This window comes from Ochotona princeps, chromosome 1 (assembly GCF_030435755.1).
Source record: "Ochotona princeps isolate mOchPri1 chromosome 1, mOchPri1.hap1, whole genome shotgun sequence".
NCBI lineage: Eukaryota > Metazoa > Chordata > Mammalia > Lagomorpha > Ochotonidae > Ochotona > Ochotona princeps.
In genome coordinates this window covers 115,654,891-115,675,885 of record NC_080832.1, presented here as the reverse complement: position 1 = coordinate 115,675,885, position 20,995 = coordinate 115,654,891, and the positions used below count along the sequence as shown (strand labels likewise).

Genomic DNA, 20,995 nt, shown 5'->3' with positions numbered 1-20,995 from the left:
CTGCGGGAACGAGGTGGCAAGACGGGGCGGGGGCTGCGGTTCCCACGGGTCCTCCTGGGCCCTGGACTCGAGGTGACCTGCGGGCATCGGGGCTCCGGCTGCGGGGAGGCAGAGCTGTGCCGGGGGCCGAGCCCCTCACAAAGGGCCATGCACAGCTTTGGCCGGCAGCAATGCTGACCCGTGCAGCCGGTGGCGAGCCAGGAAAGTCAGGTGGTGTGAATCCGCCGGGCGGGAGGCGGCCCTCAACTGGTACAAAGAAGTAGTAACAGCCTGCGGGTTATATGGCGTTCTGGAAATGTGAATTCAAGAATTCAAGCCGAGTGTCCTCAGCCCCGCCCCAATGGCCCCTTTGTTTCGGCTGGACTTTTTTCCAGAAGGAAACGGGTGCCGTCCTTCCCTTCTCTATGAGATGTTGGGGGAAGTAACAGGTGCTGCCCTAAGCATAGTTAAGGTCGCGGACCTTGGTGACATTTTCCTTTGGAAATCTTGTTTCTCTCATATTTTTGCCTCCTTTTGAAAAGTTCCTCCTGGCGTCTGGTTTTTATAAGAATACCAACTAGGCTGTTAGGAAGAACCCCTATTGTAATGTGAATTTCTGCTTCCCAGAGTTCCAGTTTTATGAGAAATGAAAAATGGTGACGAAGAGGGGAGTGTGATGGCTCAGTGGACTAACCCTCTCCTGCAAGTGCCAGGATCCCATATAGGCACTAGTTCATGTACACAATGTTCCACTTCCCATCGTACCCTGTTTGTGGACTGAGAAAGCAGTGGAGAATGACCCAAGTCCTTGGGCCCCTGCACTTGTGTGGGAGACTGGAAGAAGCTTCTCGCTTTGAACTGGCCCAGCTCTGGCTGTGTGGCCACTGGGAAAGTGAGCCAGGTTGAAGATGTTTCAGTCTCTTTGTAAATCTGCCTTGCCAATAAAAATAATTAAGTCTTAAAAAAAGAAAAAGGGAAAAGCATCAAAAAGTGCCATTAAGGGACTTAATCCAAGTCCAAATCCAAGTGTTGGCCCCATTTTGAATTTTTGTCAGGAGGAAGGAGATGGGGCTTCTGAGTGAGCCAAACAGGATCGTGTTCCACCTGTGACTGTTACCGGCTGTCCTGTTGTGTTTGTTTTTTTTTCTTCCAATTGTGCTTAAAAGACACCATTTCCACCATTCTCTTGAGTCTTGTAAACTCCCCTCCTGCAGCAGCAGCAGGTGTCCATATTTATTTTATTTTTTTTAAAGATTTATTTATTTTTTATTGGAAAGGGGGATATATAGAGAGGAGGAGAGACAGAGAGGAAGATTTTCCATCCCATGATTCACTCCCCAAGTGACCGCAATGGCTGGTGCTGTGCCGATCCAAAGCCAGGTACCTGGAACCTCCTCACCTCCTCCAGGTCTCCCACACGGGTGCAGGAACCCAAGGCTTTGGGCCGTCCTCGACTGCTTTCCCATGCTACAAGCAGGGAGCTGGATGGGAAGTGGAGCTGCCGGGATTAGAACCGGCGCCCATATGGAATCCCAGGGCATTCAAGGCGAGGACTTTAGCTGCTAGGCCACGCCACCGGGCCCAGGCATCCGTATTTAATATCTTTAATAAATCTTTGTGCACTGACATTGTCCGCAGGAAGATTCTTCTCATGTGAGACAAAAACCAAGGTCGCCTTTGTCATCTCCCGGTGAACAACACTGCTGCTTAATAAAACCCGGCAGAGGCGAGGATTTGGGCCTCTCCTTGTTAGCACACCTAAGGAGCAGACAACATCATTTGCACTTTTGTAGAAAGGCAAAACAGAAGTAAAGCAGTATATCCAAACACTGCTAGAAAAACGGCAGGCACGGGACACCTTGGATCCTCGGTCATGTGCTGTCTCACTGCTTCAGGAACCTGGTAAACAGGGCAGGCCTTTGGCGGGAACCCCTGGCTGTAGGCAGTGCCTGGACTGGTGCTGGCTCTGGTCTAAATGCCCAGTTCCTGCTGGAGTGTGCCATGGAAGGCAGCTGATGAGGGCTCCAGTGACTGGTCCCTGCCACCCACACAGGACACAGGTTGCGTTCCCGACTTTGGCCTGTCAGCCCTGGCTGTTGCAGGCATCTGGGAAGTGAAACAGTAGATGAAAATCTCTCACTGCCTGTCTCGGCTTCCAAAGAAAGTACCTTTTTTTTTTTTAAAGAGTGGTAAATACACTAAGGATTCAAGCTGCTATGGTAAGAGACAGGACTGATCAGTGTTGTCACTGAAAGACAGTTTTCCCATCCCTAAATATTTAACTGATATCTTCTTAAACATTTCTTTAGTATTTATTTGTTTGAAAGGGAGAGACGGAGACCTTCCATCTGCTGGATCACTCCCCCAAATGTCTACAAAGACCAGGCCGAAACCTGGAGCCTGAAACTCCATCTAGATCTCCCACATGGTGGTAAGGGTCCAAATACTTCAGCCATCTATGCTTTCCCAGGCGCATTAGCAGGGAGCTGGGTCAGAAATGAAGTGTCTGGCCCCAACTAGGTTGCTGTTCCCATTGGTGTGCTCAACGACCAGGTCTGTGGCAGGCTGGGTCGGGCTGGGCCATAGCACTCACCACTTTGGATGGGATGTGGGGACGGAACTGACCAATTACAGTCACCAGTATGTGTGTAGACTGATGTGTGTGATGGACTGAACCTGACCGTGTACTGGTTGGCACATGTGAAATGCAGGTCTGGGGTCACCCCCTGTGAGATTTATTGGGGCTCATCTCAACTCAAAACTCTAGCCACAGGGAGAATCATAGGATTTGTAGTCCAACCTTGGAATGCATTTATTGGGACTGGGCCTCCTCGACTGCTAATGCCTGTACAGTGGATGGCATGCCCAGGTCTAGGTGCATATGGGGGACAAGACGGCCAGCTCATTTAGGCCTGCATACATCGAATGCTGTGTCAAAGATGGAGAGCAGAACAGGTTGGACAAATCTACTGGCTAAGCTCGGGCAGCAAGTGTCTGGGTGAGTGGATGCAGTAGGGTTGGACTCTGTCAGCCAATGGGCCTTGGAAGGGTTTTCTCAGCCTTGGAGCAACAGACCAATGGCATCTCAGAATTGTCAAAGTCACTCCAGTAATATTCTTGGAACATTCCTCTGCACATCAAGGTTCCCAAGATGACATCAAGTAGACATCCCCCACCCATCTCTTGGTACCAATGTAGTTTGGCAGCTTGGAGCAGCCTCCTCCCTTCCCTCCTCCCCCTCCCCCTCCCCACCCATGCAGCAGGAAAAGGAAGAAAAGGAAAATTGGAAGCATTTGTCCCACTCACTTCCCCCCCCATGCCTTGACCCTCCCCACTGTAATCAGTAGTCTTCATGGGCCTGCATCCCCATCAACTATGTAAACGACATCAAAAATAAAATTTCAATAAAAGAAAAGCAGTCTGGGGCCAGCATGTGGCACAGCACATTAAGCTACTGCCTGCGGTGCTGGTATCCTATATTGGCAATGAGTCCTGGCTGTATCCTGGAGGGTAATGGACTGCTTGGGCCCCGCTGCCCGTGTGCAAGGCCACATGAAGTTACAGGCTCCCACCCAAGTCATTTGAGGATTAAAACAGGACATGGAAGATCTCTTTCTCCTTCCCCTGGGTGAATCACTCTTTCAAATAAATACATCTTTTTTCAAAAGCACAGAACAGGGGGAAAAAAGCGAAGCATCTGGAGTGATGGCGTTGCAGGCAGCAGCTTAAACCACTGTGCCACAATACCAGCCCTGATACAGTGTAACTTATTCAACAGTTGTTATCAACTGCCTACTGTGTGCAAATGACAGCACATGCTGCGATGCAAAACAAAAGGTTAAGGGAGCAAAGAGGGCTTGTTCCCTGAGGGTGTTAAGGCACAGCCAATTAAGGAACACCTGCATTGTACTGCCAGCTACTCACTCTCAGTCCAGCTCCCTGCCAGCATTCCTGGGGAGCAGCCAGTGTTGGGTCCCTGCTGCCATGTGGGAGACCCATCTGGAGCTCTTGGCTCCTCAGCCCAGTCGCCCAGTCCACCCCTGCCCAGCTGTTGCAGCCATTTGGGGGAGTGAGCCAGCACACAGAGAAGATACCTATCTCTGTCTCTCAAACAGTTGAAAGAGCGCTTGTGCCTTCCTGCCAGCTTCTCTCTTGGAGTGACCATGTTACAGCCTTCAGCTTCCCAAACCAGCAGCCGCACGTTTCCCATTTTAGAGAAACCCCACAGCGCTATTTGCTGTTGTTTCTCCAGACATCAAAGGACAGCGTCTTGGAGCATCTGAGGACCTGTGAGCTAGCACAAGGGGATGAAGGGGAATGAGAAAGGAAGCTACCAGAGGCTGTTCTGTCTCACCAGTTGACTCATTTTTATTGACTCGTTTCATTGTTACAAGGGGAAAGTAAGATGAGGGTGCGGAAAGGCAGGTCATGCATTTCAAGGGGTGCATCATGGCTGCACACACGGCAGGAAGCTGCTGAGGCTGGGGGGACAGGAAAGTGGAGACAGCCAATACAGAGCACACACGAGCTGCCAAGAGGCTAAGGAGTGCAGACTCCATGGGGAGCCATGTCCCTCCTGCCTTTCCTTGGGTCCTAACATCTTCTGGGAATTAGAGAATTATCAGGGTCACAGAGGGAGTGGGATTAGAGAGCCGCCAACAGACGGGAGGAGACAGCTGATTTCAGGTTTTGGCAGACGTGTGGTGGGGGAGAACACCATCACTGGGCTCCTGCCTCTTACAGGCACTTTATAGGACACCATACAGTGCAGCCTATGGCAGGCAGATGTCACTATGAATCCAGTCCCCTAGGAACCTCAGCTGTATGGCCAGCAGGTGGCAGGGCTGGGAGAGGGACCCAAATCCGCCCACTGTGGAGTCAGCACTTTGCACATCCCTGCTTCTCCATGTTCCAATTTGCATTCGTGTGCCTGGGAAGCTGACAATGTCCTGGGGAAGGTTATAGAGCAGCAAGGAGTACAGGTTGGGGCAGGATATACATGTTTCACAGGACAATAGTGGATCCTGCCTCCCTCAATATTCAGGAAATGAAAAGCAGAGAAGGATTGAGGGGGAGTGGGGGGATGCTGTCTTGGGAGACCTCTTTCAGGGAGGAAACTAGGCAGGAGTCGGGCCATATGCCGGGTTCTATGCAGCGATCCGGTAGTTGGGGTGGACCTGGGGCCTGACGTCACAGACCATGCCAAGAAGCTGGGCCAGGACACGCTCACGGTTTCTCTGCTGCGAGCTTTGCATGCCCTGCACCTGGCGCCTCGTAGCCTGCTCCACCTCAGCCGACAGGTTCCCCTGGGAGCCCATGGCCTGGGGAGGGTGAGGAAAGGGGGAGGTGGGGAAAGAGGGAGAAGAAAGAAAGGGAAAGCAGAAACAAAGAAGAATCCAGGCACATAGAAGCAAAGGTCCAGTCTGGGAGCTTGCCAACAAGAGAGGACTTCTCAGAAACTACCACTACCCAGCTGGTGGAACCATCCAGGCCCCAAGGATACCCCACCTGGCAAATCCACGCAGGCACCAGAGACCAACACCACCCCTCTGGCCTAAGCCCCAGCAAGCAACTCTATCCTGAGACAGACAGGACGTCCTCTCCCTACCTCACAACCCAGAGACCCCAAACGCTCTCCTGCTCCCCATGGATAGCAATGAGTTACCCCACAGGACATGTCCCTCCAGACTCCCAGACCCTCTGCATGGCAGAGCCAGGGTCCCCTGCACCCTCTGACACTTTATGTTCCTGGGGAGTCAGCTGCACACCCCTTACCCCATGCACCCCTAGATCGGCCGCCTGGGGCGCAGGGGTCCCTCTTCCTCCCCAGGCCCCCACAACTCACAGCCTGCTGCTTGCTCTGGAACTCCTGCTCACGCTCCCGGCGGTACTGCTCCACCTCCATCTGCGCCTCCTCCTTGGCCTGCTTCAGCCGCCGGGCCTTTCCTGAAAGGCCCGCAGGGCACAGGGGGTGGGGGTGAATCCCCCAAAATGTGACAGTGAAGGACCCACCAACCCAGGGTCACTCCCCTCCTGCCTCGCCTCCAGCCCACTGCCCCCCAGGCTTGGGTTTTCCCACGAACTCCCCTGCCCCGCCTTCCCCCTAGACTCCCGGGGAAGGGAGCGCGGACTCACGCTTCCTGGCATCTGCCACCTTCTCAGCGGCCCGCTTCTCAGCCTGCAGCAGCTGCTGGATACCCTGGGACTGACTGGCCATCTCTGTCCTTGGGGCTGATGCTGCTTCGTCCGCTAACCAAGGTATCCGACGGCTCCCACCGCCACCTCCAGCTCGCTGCTGCAGTCCTCCACTACGCCCTGGGTCTTAGCGCTCCCCCTTCTCGCTCAGCCTCCCGCACCCGGTGTCTCCCCCAGCCTGATCACGCTACTGCCGCCCCCGCCTCGCCGCCGGGCAGTACCCCAGAGAGGCCGCCGGGGGGCAGCAGAGACCAGGCGCAGGTAGCCGGTGCAGGCCCGGCCGCTGCTGCGTCCAGCTATGGGGACTGGGGCGGAGACCCGGGCGGCGCTGGGGTGGGAGGAGGCGCGTTGGAGGACACTGCACGGGGTTGTGGATGGGATAAGAAGGTAGGAATGCCAACGGCCCGTGTGCATTGGGAAGAATATGCTGGGCGTCTCTTCTCCCTCTCTCGTGTTCCCATCTCCAGCTTGTCCCCCACGTAGTCCAAATCTGGACTGTTCCCTGTTCCCAAATCCGCACGTCTGCACCTGTTCCCTCGGCCCTGCCCAGGGCTGTCTCCTCGCGTGCTTGCTCCAAGTTGTCCCTGCTCTGGGCCTCCCCGTGGTTTTGTGTTCTTTCCCATTTTCACTGAGTTTCATCCCTCGTTCTCTCTTTAGCATCTCATTTCCCCCTCTGCCATTGAGCCGTAGTCTCGCTCCTCCTGGGTGAGAGAGACGCGGAGATCCACTTCCAGAAAGCCCTCCTCCCTCCGCCCGCCTCCCGGCCTTCGCCCCGCTTCGCCCTTCGCCTCTCATTCAAATCTTTCAGTTTCAAACGGACCGTTTACTTAAGTTCCCTAGTTTCCCCCGGAGGCCGGGCTGAGCAACCACCGGGTCAGGGCGGAAAGACATCCGGGAGTGCGCTCGGCAGCTCATTTCCGCCCTTCGCCTACGTCTCCGCCGACTCCATTTCCCCCAGCCCGGCGTGTCTCCGCCCTTCCCGCCTCCCTGCTCGGAGCGTCTGAAACCCGGGCCTGGGGTCTGCAGCTGGGGGTGCTGGGGCGGGCGCAGGCCTGATGAGTGACCCCTCCCCGCAGGTCCCAGGGGGCGAAGCCTCTGCATCTGTCAGCCGGGTACACGATATTCACTGTCTAGCTCATTATTTAAAATGGTGACTTTGTAAAAAATCCAAATTTCTGCTAAAAATTGCCACCCCATCAGGTCCTATTTCTTTTTTAAGTGCTATATGTAACTTTCCCTGGGCCTGAGGAACCTGGAAGCTACAAATCATCCTATTTCTCAAAATTTATGTGAAAAAAAAAATCTGCAACTCCAGTCCCACTCAATTGTTTTCAGACCATCACCTAACGAGGGATGAGGGTTAGGCTAGGCCTTGGGTTTGTTGTTTTCTGAAGATGTGAGGAGAAAGGGGGACATCCAAAGGAGGGGTCATCCAAGGGAAGAACAAGAGAATAGCATCAGTACCGGGGGAGAGGGCCGGCCAGGCTGGGGTGCTCACTGCTATCTTTCCTTCCTCAGCCCAAGACTTCCATGGCCTCCACCTCGCGCCGCCAGCGCCGAGAGCGTCGCTTCCGCCGCTACCTGTCTGCAGGCCGGCTGGTCCGGGCCCAGGCCCTCCTCCAGCGCCACCCGGGCCTTGACGTGGACGCTGGGCAGCCCCCGCCACTGCACCGGGCCTGTGCCCGCCACGACGCCCCGGCCCTGTGCCTGCTGCTGCGGCTCGGGGCTGACCCTGCCCACCAGGACCGTCATGGGGACACGGCCCTGCACGCTGCTGCCCGCCAGGGCCCCGATGGTGAGTCCACCTCACGGGGAAGCAAGGTGGTGAGCAGCTGACCGGATCTGATGCAAAAGCCAACCAGGAGTTGAGAAATAAGAGGCTTCCTGGCATAGTTGACCAAGCTGGTATACGACTGTGGCTTATGCTTTTCCAGTTCTGAGCTGCCATGTTCTGAGAGCCCGCTGGTACCAAAAAGCAACAGGTCTTTAAATTGCACAATTTCCTAGATTGTTAGTAGCTACTCTGTGTTTTGACTTACTTTTCCATAGTGGAGAAGGTGGGCTCTGGAAGTTTAGGCGATGTTTATTTATTTGAATGGCAGAAAGACAGAGCTGTCTTCCATCCACCGGTTCTCCAAAGGGTCACTCCCCAAACGGCTGCAGCTGGGCCAGGTGAGGCCAGGAGACAGGAATTCCGTCTGGCCTCCCACCTGGGTGACAGGCTGAATGCTGAAGCTATCACCCCCTGCTTTCCAGGCGCATTAGCAAGGGAGCTGGTTCAGGAGTAGAATAGCCAGGACTCAAACCACAGGATAAGGACATCTCAAGGAATGGTTTAACCTGCTGTGCCACAACCCCCACGTATATTATCTGTAGAACTTCTCACAAAGTACTTTTTTTTCTTTTAATACCCCCACAAGCCTGTAAGGTAGACCCGGACATTATCCCCCACCTTCCAGATTAGGAAGCTGGGCAAAGCTGCACAGCCAGTCACTGCACAGGGCCGTTGCCCGGCAGCTAGCTGGAGCATCCACGCTCTGGACGGCTGCGTTGGCCTGTGTGCGCGTGACTGAGCTGCTTGGTTCACACAGGTTCAACATGCCCATGCTGTGACCTGCATGGCCCGAGAACCATGTGTGTGTGATGGTGAATGACACGGCAGTCTGCCTTGCAAACCTGTGGACTCTGTGTTTGTATTCATGAATCCAAAAGAATCAAGAAGTCTACAGAAAAACAACTGACTTCTGATAGACTTCTTTTCTCCGAACAGTACAATGTAACAACTGTTCACTTCAGGTTTATGTGATTAGTTTTTTTTAAATTCTTGTTTAGGTTTTATTTGTATGAAAGGAAAAGAGACACAGCCACAGGGACAGGAAGAGAGCTTCCATTGCTGCTTCACTCCTGGGATGCCTGCCACAGGCGGGGCTGGCACCGGCTGAAGCCAGGGGCCAGAGCTCCATGTAGTTCTCCCACGTGGATAGCAAGGAACTAGGTACTCAAACCAGCACCCATAACAAGGACTTAGGTCCTCAAACCAGCACCTGCTGCCTCCCAGGATGTGCAATAGCAGGAAGCTGGAATCAGAAGCAGAGCCGGGACTTGAACCCAGGCACTCCAGGATGGGGTGGAGGTATCCCAAATGGCATCTGAACCAGTACGTCCGACTCCACTCCTTGTATCACATATTCTACATAACCTGAAGATGACACATGCATAGGTTAAGTATGAATACCACATCAGTTTATATATGAGACTGTAGCCTCTGCAGACTTTTGGGTCCAGGCCAGGGTGCGTCCTGGATACAGTCCTCTGTGGGTTCCTGGGGATAACTGTAATTGGAGCCGCGGCACAGGAGAAATGCTTGTAGTCTCTGACGATGGTTCATGTTGCAGAGTGACAAAGAGGGGGTGATGAGGAGAGATCTTCTCTGTGCTGCTTCATTCCCCAGATGGCCAAAATGGCTAGGGTTGAACCAGGCCAAAGCCAGGAGCCCAGAACTGCATCCAGGCCTCTCATGTGGGTGGCAGGGCCCCCAGAACTGGGACCATCTGCTGCTGCTTTCCTAGAAGCATTAGCAGGGAGTAGCTGGATTAGAAGCAGAGTAGCTAGGACTCATATGAGATGCTGGTGTAACAGGCAGTAACTTAACTGCCACAGTGCTGACCCCTTCGGTGTCGAAATTCTAAGAAGCAGGTGAAATTGCTGTTACTAGTCTGCCAACAGAAAAGGCAAATTGGCCCCAGCAGGTTCCGGAACTTGTCTGAAGTCTCACAGCTGATAGAAGTCATTTTCCAAAGCAGACATCACTCTCCTTTTTTTTTTTTTTTTTTTTTGACATTTTATTATTATTATTATCATTTTATGATACAGTTCCATAGGCTCCTGGCATTTCCCTTATCCCCTCCCTAGGTCCCTCACCACCCACCTAGTTCCTCTATATCGTTACTAAAATATAGTTCTTCATACACAGTCACATGTCCATCATTGCGGGCACAGACAATGGCAGAGAGTCCAGCATCCTACTGTCAGGATATAGTAAACAGTTGCATTGTAAGTCCATCTTTGTCTGGAAGTAGAAATGCATACTACATTGTATCCTCACATCTGGATGTTAGTCTCCATTTCACAGCTACTGTACATCCCCTTAAATGAAAAGTAACCACTCTCAAAAGTCTGGTGTCCTCTCAGGCTTTTTGTCCGCTGGTCCTCTGTCAGCCCTGCCACCAGATGGCCTTCTAGGTCCTGGGTTAAAAGGGCCAGCGCTTTCAGTTTCTGCTGCTTTAGAGACCAACCCACCTTGGTAAAATGAAGATAACTTCTTTGAACAGATTACATGACCCAGGATCTCCTGCTGGGAGGTTTCCCGCCCCACCCCACCCCTAGTTCCATGTTGGGTCTGAGACAGGTACCAGTACCTGCTGGAGTGGCTGGGCTAGGTTATCACAGCCAATAAGATGGCAGGAAGCAGTCCCACCTTTGGGTTTTGGGGGAGTTCTTTGCAGGGCCCACCTTGTCACAGGAAAGTGGTCTCAGCTCTCAGATATCCCCATGTAAATACACCTTAGGGGACAATCTCTATCCAGAGCAAGAGTTAATACACAGAGGAACAGGGTCGCTTTCTCACAATTTGCCATAAGAACGAAAGCCAGAGCTGAGCTGGTGTGGTGGTTAAATGTGGCCTTGGTTGTATTTCAGCTCTGGGCCAGTACCAGGCGTTTACACCCATTACGCACTGCACTCTGCACACTGGAAGTGGGCGCTGACCCCATTTTACAAGGGCTGAGCCCTCCAGCTTGTGTTCCACTCTGCTTTCCAGCCTCGCCTCCCACTTCACACCCACAGACGTGCAACTCCCGCTACGCAGTCTTCTCCCGTGACCCAGACACGCCTTCCACAAGCCTGCTGCTTTCTTGCCTGTCATCTCATTTCCGCTTTGCTAAGTTACCTCCCTGCCCCACCTGCTCCCCGGAGCCCTCTCTGACCACCTCACCTACGGTGACCCTGTCCTCCTCCAAGGCCCAGCAACCACACACAAGCTTTTGGCATGTTTAAAAGCCATGTTCTTTTTTTGCCAGTTAGTGTGCCTGTCCCTTTAAAGTAAAAATCATATCTTATTGCAGCTTAGGAAGAGCAGTGCTTCCATCACGAAGACAAAGTGAAGTTTTCCTCCACAAAACTTTTTGATGTCTATTTTTTCCAGTTGAAAATATGACAGGGTGTGGGCAATGAAGATGCTTTTTGGGATACCCAGGTCCCATTGCTGGTTCAAGGGCCTGGCTCAGCTGTCCATTCCCACTTCCTGCTGCCGTGCACCCTGGGAGGCAGCAGGTGATGGCCCAAGTCCTTGGCTCCCTGCCACCCACACGGGACAGACACCTGGACTGTGTTCAGGACTGCTGGTTCCAACCTGGCTGTTGTGGGCTTTGGGGGACATGCACCAGCAGATGGGAGATCTGTCTTTGACTTTCAGGTATATATTTAAAAAATTTTTTTAAGCATAACATATGGGAGGTCTTCAAAAAGTTCATAAAAAATGCTTTTATGCAAAAAACTGCATCGATTTAAAAATTTTTTTACTCCAAAATAAGCCCATCTTTTAATTTTTCTGTTAACTTTTTCAAAGAAAACTGTACCAAAAATAAGTGGAATCACTCATCATTCTGAAACAGTAATTTTGAGAAACACTGTCACCTAGGACCCCGGATTCCTCTGCCACAGCCACGTCCTCTTACTCTGCCTCGGCCTCTTCCTGCAGCAGCTTCACTTATCTTAGACTTTGCCTTGAGTTCAACATCCACTAGCAGTGTGTTCAGAGGTTAACCATCTGGTAGAATAAAATATCGGATGTTATTTCCTCGGATACTCAGCGTTTCCAGCTGTACAGGTTCTCAGTGCTTCAGGGTCATTTTTACAGCTTTCAGATGTATATTCATGATGACATCGACACCCATGACAGTTCCATGGGCTTGTCTCCTATTCTTCAATCCAGTGATTACAGTTTCATGACTAAGTTTCATTAAAAATCAGCTCATCCAGGCTGCCTGACTGCCCTTTTCCTAGTCGATAATGCAGAGAATGTACCAATGCTGGAGCGACCAGGGTTGAATGGCCGGATAGAGGAAACACCGCTTCTAACTTCAGGAAGTACATAATGTCATTAATGAACACTGGGGAAAGTTGATCTGTGTTATTAAACTGATAGTAAAGATGGTATCTCAAACACTAGAGAGGGGAAGAACTAGTTAGTGAACAATACAGGGGTTGGGGTAGGAGGAGTGTTTAGCTTAGCAGTTAGGATACCTACATCAGGATTGAGCTTTGATTCCCAGCTTTGCCCCTGTCCCCACCCTGCTCCCTTGCCCCTCTAAACTACTGCTAAAGTAGACCCTGGGAGGCAGCAGTGATGGTTGAAGCAACTAGATTCCTGCCTCATCTGAACCAACTTCCTGCCCCAGCCCTGGCTATTGCTGCCACTGGGGAACCAGACAGATGGGAGCTGTTATCCTGCATCTCAGTCTCCACTTCTCAAATAGATAAATTTAAAATGTGTAAAACAATGTATCAAAACATTTGGCTCACCTAGGGAAAAAAAAGGTCCTACCTGACTCAAAAGTAAATTCTATCAGATTGAACATCTGAATGTGACAGGAAGCTACACATCAAATTCATGAGCAGAGTTGGCTCTACGGGAAGATAACACTTGAAAGATGGTATCAGAGAAAACTTCCGTGTTATCGCTTACGGTTTCATTCTTTCAAAGTAAAATTTGGGGTGAGCATTGGGCCTAGCCGTAAGGACGGCAGTTAAGGTGCTCAAGCCCCAAGCTGAAATGCCTGGATTTGATACCCACCTCTTCACCAGCCTTCATCTGATACAGACCCGGGGAGGCAGCAATAATGACTCAGGTACTTGGCCCCGAGAGGCCACACCAGCTCTGGTCTCAGCCTTGGCCACTGCCAGCATTTGGGAAGTAGACCAGCTGATGGAAGAATATTTGTCTCTGTCTCGCTTTCTCAATTAAATGGATATTTGAACCATCACCTACTACTTCCCTGAGTGCATGATAACAGGAAGCTGTTTGGAAGCAGAATAGCTAGGACAAATTGAGTACTCCAGTGCGATACAGGCATCCCAAGTGCTAACTTAACTGCTGCCTGCCCCTGAATTCCTTTAATTAAAAAAAATATTTATTATTTTTATTGGAAAAATGTACAGAGAGAAGAAGATATAGAGTGAAAGATCTATCCACTGGTTCACGCCCCAAGTGGCTGCAATGGCCAGAGCTGAGCTGATCCAAAGCCAGGAGCCATGGGTCTCCCACATGGGTGCAGGATCCCAAGGCTTCAGTTGAGATATCTTCAATCGGAGTGTTTGGATTTGAGTTCCCACCTCACTCCTGATTCTAGCTTCTTGCTACTGCAGATTCTGGGAGGCAACAAGTGATGCTCCAGCAGCTGGATTCCTGTCACTCACGTGGGAGACCCAGGTTAAGCTTCCAGCCAACAGCTTCACCCTGGCCCAACCCTGACTCTTGTGGGCATTTGAGAGCGAACTAACAGGTGGGATAGTTCTGTTTCACTGCCTGTAGCTGTCAATAAAGTAGATCTTTCTTTTTAAGGTTTATTTACTTTTATTACAAAGTCAGATATATAGAGAGGAGGAGAGCCAGAGAGGAAGATCTTCCATCCTATGATTCACTCCCCAAGGGGCTATAATGGCCGGTGCTGAGCTGATCTGAAGTCAGGAGCCAGGAACTTCCTCCAGGTCTTCCATGCAGGTGCAGGGTCCCAAGCCTTCAGGCCATCCTCGACTGCTTTCCCAGGCCACAAGCAGGGAGCTGGATGGGAAGTGGAGCTGCTGGAATTAGAACCGGCGCCCATATGGGATCCCAGGCGTTCAAGGCGAGGACTTTAGCGGTTAGACCCCAGTGCCAGGCCCAAAGTAGATCTTTAAGAAGTTTTAAGGGCCTAGCGTAGTGGTCAACTGGATAAATCCTTGCCTTGCACACACCACGATCTCATGTGGGCACTGGGATCCCACATGGGCGCCAATTCTAATCTCAGCTCCACTTCTCATCCCGCCCCCTGCTTGTAGCCCGGGAAAGCAGAAGAGGATGGCCCAAAGCCTTGGGACCCTGAATCCGCCTGGGAGACCCAGAATGACCTGCTGGCTTTGGATCAGCTCAGCTCTGGCCATTGCAGCCGCTTAGGGAATGAACCAGCAGATGGAAGATCTTTGTCTCTCCTTCTCTCTATAAAATCTGACTTTCCAATAAAAATAAATGTAGCTTTAAAAAAAGATACCTGGCTACCTAAAAATTTTAATTAAAATTTTTTTCATTGTATTTGAAAGGTAAAGAGATAGAGAAAGCTGTTCCATCCACTTTGTCACTCAGCAGATATCTGCAAACATTGCCACTGGGCCAGGCGGAAGCCAGGAGGTTGAAATTCAGTTCAGATCTCCCACGTGGATGGCAGTGACCCAGGTACCTGAGCTGCCTCCCAAGATGGACAGTAGCTGAAAGTTGAAATCAGCAGCAGAGCTGGGACATAACCCCAGGTGTTCGAGTGTGGAACGTGGGCATCCCCAACAATGCCTTGACCATTGAGCCAAATGTCTGCGCCCGTCACAACTTTAAAAGATAAAAGGGTGGGTGGGGAGACATACCAGGCATAAAATATTTACTTATATAAAAGACACAATTTGAAGAACTCTCCTATATAATAAATATGAAAATTTCCATAGGAAAAGAATATAAATGAGTCATTCACAAGAGACATGCAAAAAGCATATATGAAAAAAAGAAAACTCCATTAGTAAAATTATTTTTACACTATCAGATTGGCAAAATCAAAGGGTTGATTATATTTAGTTTTAGTAAAGGAAGCCACAGGCATGCTTACATTTTCTTGACATAATCTTATTGAAAGCAGTTTAGCAGAAGCACATATTTTTCTTTGACTCATACGTTCCGCTTCTGAAAACAAACTACACAAACCCTGTGCAAGTCCTCAAAGATCTGTGCATGAAGCTGAGCACTTTTGGAAACAGTCTGCCAATTGGTGGTAAGGAGTTCTGTTTGTTTTGCACTCACAATGGAACACTTAACTGTGCAGCCATTAAAGAAAGAAAGAAAGAAAAGTGAGGCTTGTGTTTATTCCTGTGGAAAAACATAACTGAGGTGTTTGGGCCAGCAGTTCTGATGCCAGTTAAGCTACCCGCGTCCCACTTCATGGTGCCTGAGTTTGTATCGCAGCTCCAGCTCGACCCTTCCTTTCCACCACTGCACACCTCCGGTGGCAGCAGTGACGGCGCATGTGCTGGAGTCCTGGTCACCCATGTGGGGGCCCTCGATTCAGTTCCTGCTCCCAGCTGTGTACTGGCTGGTCCAAAGTCAGATATACAGAGAGGAGGAGAGACAGAGAGGAAGATCTTCCATCCGACGATTCACTCCCCAAGTGAGCGCAACGGCCGGTGCTGCGCCAATCCGAAGCCAGGAACCTGGAACCTCTTCCGGGTCTCCCACGCGCGGGTGCAGGGTCCCAAAGCTTTAGGCCATCCTCAACTGCTTTCCCAGACCACAAGCAGGGAGCTGAATGGGAAGTGGAGCTGCCAGGATTAGAACCGGCGCCCATATGGGATCCCGGGCGTTCAAGGCGAGGACTTTAGCCGCTAGGCCACACCGCTGGGCCCAGTAAATTACTTTTTTAAAAAGCTTCTGAATAATACATGCAGTATGGTCACATGTCTCTGAATACATGTGTCATGTGTGTGTCTATGTAAACCTAGACAGCCCTGGAAGAGACCACAGCAAGCTATTGGTTAACAAATTTACTATTTTTTCTTCATAAAGAAAAAACAAATAATTATCTTAGAATGAAAATATCAATGAGATAAAACTGGAGGCAAAGTCACTAGTCCTGCCACTCAGAGACTATGGTTTGTACTTACTTCTTTCTAGTTTGTGTTTCTTGCAGCAGAAGATCTGGACTTGTTGTTATTGTTGTTGTTTTAAGATGGCTGTGATTAGATCCTGTATAGCCAGCTGCTCCCCACACCACATCATTTATAGAGGCCGTAGTGTGTTTACTCTGGGCCTTATCTTACCCATCATGTTCTAGGTTGCAGGCCTTGCTCTCTTGAAAGCCTCCCACACATGCTGAGCATCCGTGCACCCTCACAGCTGCCCCAGCCCTGTGGGGAGTAAGCACTTTTCAAACAGGACTAGGTATTTGCTGCTGTGGACCTGTGTGACAGGTTCCAGCCCAACTAAGAAGCAAGGGCCCTTCCCCAGATGCTGATGCAATTCAGGCGGGAGGGATAGCATTGCCAGCCCCTATCTTCCTGCCTTTCTGGCTGGGATAAGTCAGCTCTCCCCCCTGGGTCATCCTTCCATACCACCAAATACAGACAAAAACTGCAGGCCCACATCCTCCTCCCTGGGGGAGAGAAAGTAGGTCCACAGGAAGGGAGGCTGCCTCCCTCACCTTCCTCTGGGCCCCAAGGGACAGCGGTGGCTGGTGGCCACAGCAGGTGGGCCTGCGTTGGCTGTGAAGTACACAGCCAGGGCAGGAAAGTCAGAGCTCAGGAATGTCAGCCCCAGGGGGAGACCCTCTGTCCCAGCCCCTTCCCCTGCCCCTGCTCAGCAGGCCTTGGGGAAGAGCTTGGCTAGCAGGTGCTGGCCACGTTTTTGTGTCTCCCACTCCTGGCCAGCTGACCTGCCACTATCCCCTGGTAAGGCTGGCGGAGAGGAGTTCCCCTGAGAGCATATTTTACTCCGTTTGTTGGAAAGGTGTAGAGCGCACAAATTTCTATCTGCGTTTGTGTAGGTACAAAGTGGAGCGTACAGGTATCTCACCAGCCTGATGTGTACATGTGAGTTAGAAACACAAAAGGCTGTGCAGTGACCATGTTTTCAAACCGAAACAGAACAGCCAGTGAGTTTTGGTGTTGCCCTAGGTGACTTGAGGTAGAACAGGAAAATGTCATTTGGCATGATAGAACTTCCAGGACACTAAAGCAGTTTGTGATGCATAGGGCGGAATATTTTAAAATGCCACACTCACGACGCATGTGGTAAGACATCAGGACGTATTTGCCAGGAGTGGTTATTTCCTGGTTCCCAGGAGGGGTCCATGTGGGCTACCCTACGTGGGTTACCCTTTCCATTCTCTCACGACCAAGGAAGTAACAGGCGGGATTCAAGATGGCGCCCCCACGGAAGCCTGTGAGTCCGGGCTGACTTCTCACTGCTCTCCCACCCACAGCCTACACAGACTTCTTCCTGCCACTGCTGAGCCGCTGTCCCTCTGCCATGGGGATCAAGAATAAGGACGGGGAGACCCCTGGGCAAATCCTGGGCTGGGGACCCCCTTGGGATTCCACCGAAGAGGAGGAGGAAGATGAGGCTTCCAGGGAGCGAGAATGGAGACAGAAGCTGCAGGGCGAGCTGGAGGACGAGTGGCAGGAGGTCATCGGGAGGTTTGAAGGTGAGGAGGCCGCTGCCAAGCCCCACTGACCACATGTCACGTGCCCACCTTGTGAATGCATCACACTGGGCTCCTCTGCCCTTGTTCCATACTTGCCTACCTCCAGGACCCAGCCCTTCTCACAGCCCCTCTCCAACCTCCCCTCCCAAACAGATGATGCTTCCCGTGAGACCCAGGAACCCGAGTCCTTCTCCGCCTGGTCAGATCGCCTGGCCCGGGAGCACGCCCAGAAGCGGGAGGCTGCAGGACCCCATCGACCCCCTCGGAGGGCTGAGGGCTGCAGTCACAGCTGGCGACAGCAGGAGGAGGAGCAGCGACTCTTCCGAGAACGGGCTCGGGCCAAGGAGGAAGAACTGCGTGAGAGCCGAGCTCGAAGAGCCCAGGAGACTCCAGGGGAACAAGGGCCAGAGAAGGCCAGGCCTAGGCCCGGGGCAGAGTCCCCCCGAAGGGCAGGGAGGGGCAGCCTGTGGCGCTTCAGTGATGTGCCCTGGCCCTGTCCTGGTGGCGGGGACCCTGAGGCAATGGCTGCAGCCCTGGTGGCCAGGGGACCCCCGCTGGAGGAGCAGGGGGCCCTGAGGAGATACCTAAGGGTCCAACAGGTACGTTGGCATCCTGACCGCTTCCTACAGCGATTCCGGAACCAGATTGAGACCTTGGAACTGGGCCGCGTGATGGGAGCTGTGACTGCTCTTTCTCAGGCCCTGAATCGCCACGCAGAAGCCCTCAAATGAGCCGAAGGAAAGGGCGAGACACTGGGGCGCAATCTTGGGGGCGGGCAGAAGGAAGGATCCGGTGCGCGAGGAAGGAGGCAGATGCTCCGTGGAAAGGATATGGGGTGGAAGCGAAACCTGTCGGAGCGAGATGTGGGTGCAGGCTCCACCACAGCCCCTTGACTTGTCGTTGCCTAATAAGACCTGGTTCCACATCTCACTCCCAGTGTCTCCACTGCCTTTTCCATTACTGTGGTTTCATCACCCTTAACAGCTCCTTTCCTACCCACCCGCTGAGATCCGCCATCCTCACATACCTGTAACACGCATGCGCAGGCTAAGGCTGCCCTCAGCTGGAGAGAAGCCCCTACTTGCCCACTCTAGGGGTCAGACCTAGGAAGGCTCTCTGCCCTCCAACCTCCCTCCCTACCCTGGGGTCCCATCCATGCTGCAGATGTGAACAGAGGCAAAAAAGGAACAAAGCCAGTTCCCTCCCCTCCCCAACTCCGTGGGGCAGAACCACATCCTCCTCCCCCATGAACACCCCATCTGCCCCACACAGGGCTTTCCCTTTGCTGAGTCACTGAATGAGATGAGTTGGGGGCAGATGGGGCTGGTGGACCAGCAGGATGTTAGGGGAGGACAAGGGATAGAGACGAAGGATGGAGGAAGATCGCTGGTGTGGGGGTGTGGAATTTCGGTTGCTAAAAATAGGAGCAGAGGAAGGAGGTGGGAAGGCCTAGTTATGTAACCTGGATTATCTGTTCTTAAGCAACCAGAGTCTCACACCCAAGGCTAGTCAGACTGCTAGACCCCAGCTGGATCCGCCTTCAGGGGCCACAGTCTTTGTCTCCTGCACAGGTTCTAACCCCCACTTCAAACTCAGGCCTTGACTCTGGGCACCCCAGGCTTGGCCTTCCACATCAACATCTCCTTTTCCAAGCACCAGAGGTGGAGGGAGAGACCTGGAGCTCACATGGAGCAGAAAGTGGACTTCATCCCTCCCACTGTTCTTGATGGGCTTCCACTACAGCTCCAAGAAAACCAGGATAGGAAGTTGTAAATCACACCCACTGCCATCCACCAGGCCACCCTGGAAGAGAAAGGGCAGGCCCTGCTAGGTGGTGTGTGCGCAATCTGTGCACATCTGCATCAGAGAATCCTAGCATCAGAAACTTAGTCTTCAGCTTTGAGCTGTGATCTACACCAGAGAATCCCACCAGTAGTAGTAGCCGAAGGTGGTAGGACGGGGCGAGGAAGCCTCTGGAAACCTGGGGACAGGGACCCGGCCTGAGACTGGAGACAGAGCCCAGAACAGTGAGGAAGCCATGGCCTCCAAGGGACCAGGCAGATGTTCAGGGGCAGAAAAGAGGGCTGGTGAGAAAGATCCTGTGAGAGGAAGCTACTGTGAATCAGAGAAGAGACTTAACGCTGTGAGCAAGCCAGGCGTCCAGTTCCTCTCACAGACTGGAGATTTCGGAAGTGGCATGCAAAAATCCTGGGCTTGAAGCTGGGGGCGGAGGGGGGAGCTGGCGTTAGGATCCCTAAGCCAGAGGAGTGAGAGGTAAACAGAAAAGCTTAACATCAGGTCTGCTCCTCGGGCCAGATCTCTGGAGATTGAAGCACCTCGTTCCTCTTCCCACAGTGGTTACCTGAAACCAAAGCAAAACAAGCCCTTGCTCCTGGGCCCCTCGACCTCCCTCTCTTTAGTGTCCCTCCTTGGTGTCTGGCCCCCAGCCCTGATGGGGGTTCCCCCGAGAAGAGGGCTGTTCACTTTCTCTGACCACACGGTTTCCGCTTCTGTGTCTCTTGCTTCCTAGGCTGATAAAAATACTGCGCCCTAGAGGCCCTGGCTTCCTCTGACCCCTGATGCCAGGCAGCAGGCATCCTGTCCACCACAGTAAAGGGGACAGGAAGGGGGCCCAGGAATCCCCAAGGGGTGACTTGGTGCCTCCTGTGAAGCACTGGGGAGTTACAGGTGTGGGTCTGTCTGCTCTCTAGAGCCAAATCTCAGTGGAGGAAACATTGGGGTTCAGTTTGAGAAACCCAGTTGGTGACACTGAAGAGGCAGGAATGATGATTGGATCAGCGGGGAGGTAGGTTTGAGTCCAGTTAGGGTGGGATGCTAACAGAGCAGGTAGGCTGAGCAGCATGATGGGGCCAAAGAGAACTGCAAAGCCTGCTTCAAGTGTGTCTCCCCACCTTACTTGCATAGTCTGATGGTAAGGCACCATGCGTGCGTAGAGGAGGGAGGTGGACACCACCTCCAGGGAGCCCAGGTGTGAAAGCCTGCTGTGCAGAAGGAAAGATAATGTCAAGGTTACAGACAGGCGCTTCATGCTGTAGGCAGTGGCACTGGCAAACAATTCAGGAGACCAGGAACATGCTTGAGGACGTGCAGGCAGGAAGGGAAGAAAACCTGTCATGGAAACCCTAGCATGTGTTGGCAATCCCTTTTCCCAACGTTGGCTTGCTGAGAACTTTAAACTAGAGGAGACCAAGAGGCCTCAGGAACGCGCGCTCTCTCTCTGTCTCTCAGTTGCTTTCACTCTATTTTGTCCTCCGTACTCCCCCTGAAGCAAATCATAGATGTAACTCCTTTTTCTAAATCAGGACATA

At 52.2% G+C, this 20,995-nt stretch overlaps 2 protein-coding genes across 3 annotated transcripts; one reads left to right on the top strand and one right to left on the bottom strand.

The window, feature by feature from the left end:
* Positions 1 to 4,556: 4,556 nt before the first annotated feature.
* ATP6V1G2 (ATPase H+ transporting V1 subunit G2) lies at positions 4,557 to 6,240 on the bottom strand. The gene is made up of 3 exons (XM_004598721.3): positions 6,115 to 6,240; positions 5,825 to 5,925; positions 4,557 to 5,300 (listed from the first exon to the last, which is right to left on the bottom strand). The coding sequence occupies exons 1-3, from the start codon at positions 6,194 to 6,196 to the stop codon at positions 5,127 to 5,129; spliced, it is 357 nt and encodes a 118-aa protein (XP_004598778.1). The 5' UTR covers positions 6,197 to 6,240; the 3' UTR covers positions 4,557 to 5,126.
* Positions 6,214 to 19,203, top strand: NFKBIL1 (NFKB inhibitor like 1). 2 transcript variants are annotated; one of them, XM_058665738.1, is made up of 4 exons: positions 6,214 to 6,561; positions 7,693 to 7,969; positions 17,445 to 17,666; positions 17,820 to 19,203. In XM_058665738.1, exons 1-4 carry the CDS (start codon positions 6,214 to 6,216, stop codon positions 18,395 to 18,397), a joined length of 1,425 nt encoding a protein of 474 aa, XP_058521721.1. In that variant the 3' UTR covers positions 18,398 to 19,203. The 2 variants fall into 2 exon arrangements, with proteins under 2 accessions (XP_058521721.1, XP_004598776.2); XM_004598719.2 differs by lacking the exon at positions 6,214 to 6,561 and adding an exon at positions 7,173 to 7,286.
* The last annotated feature ends 1,792 nt before the right edge of the window (positions 19,204 to 20,995 follow it).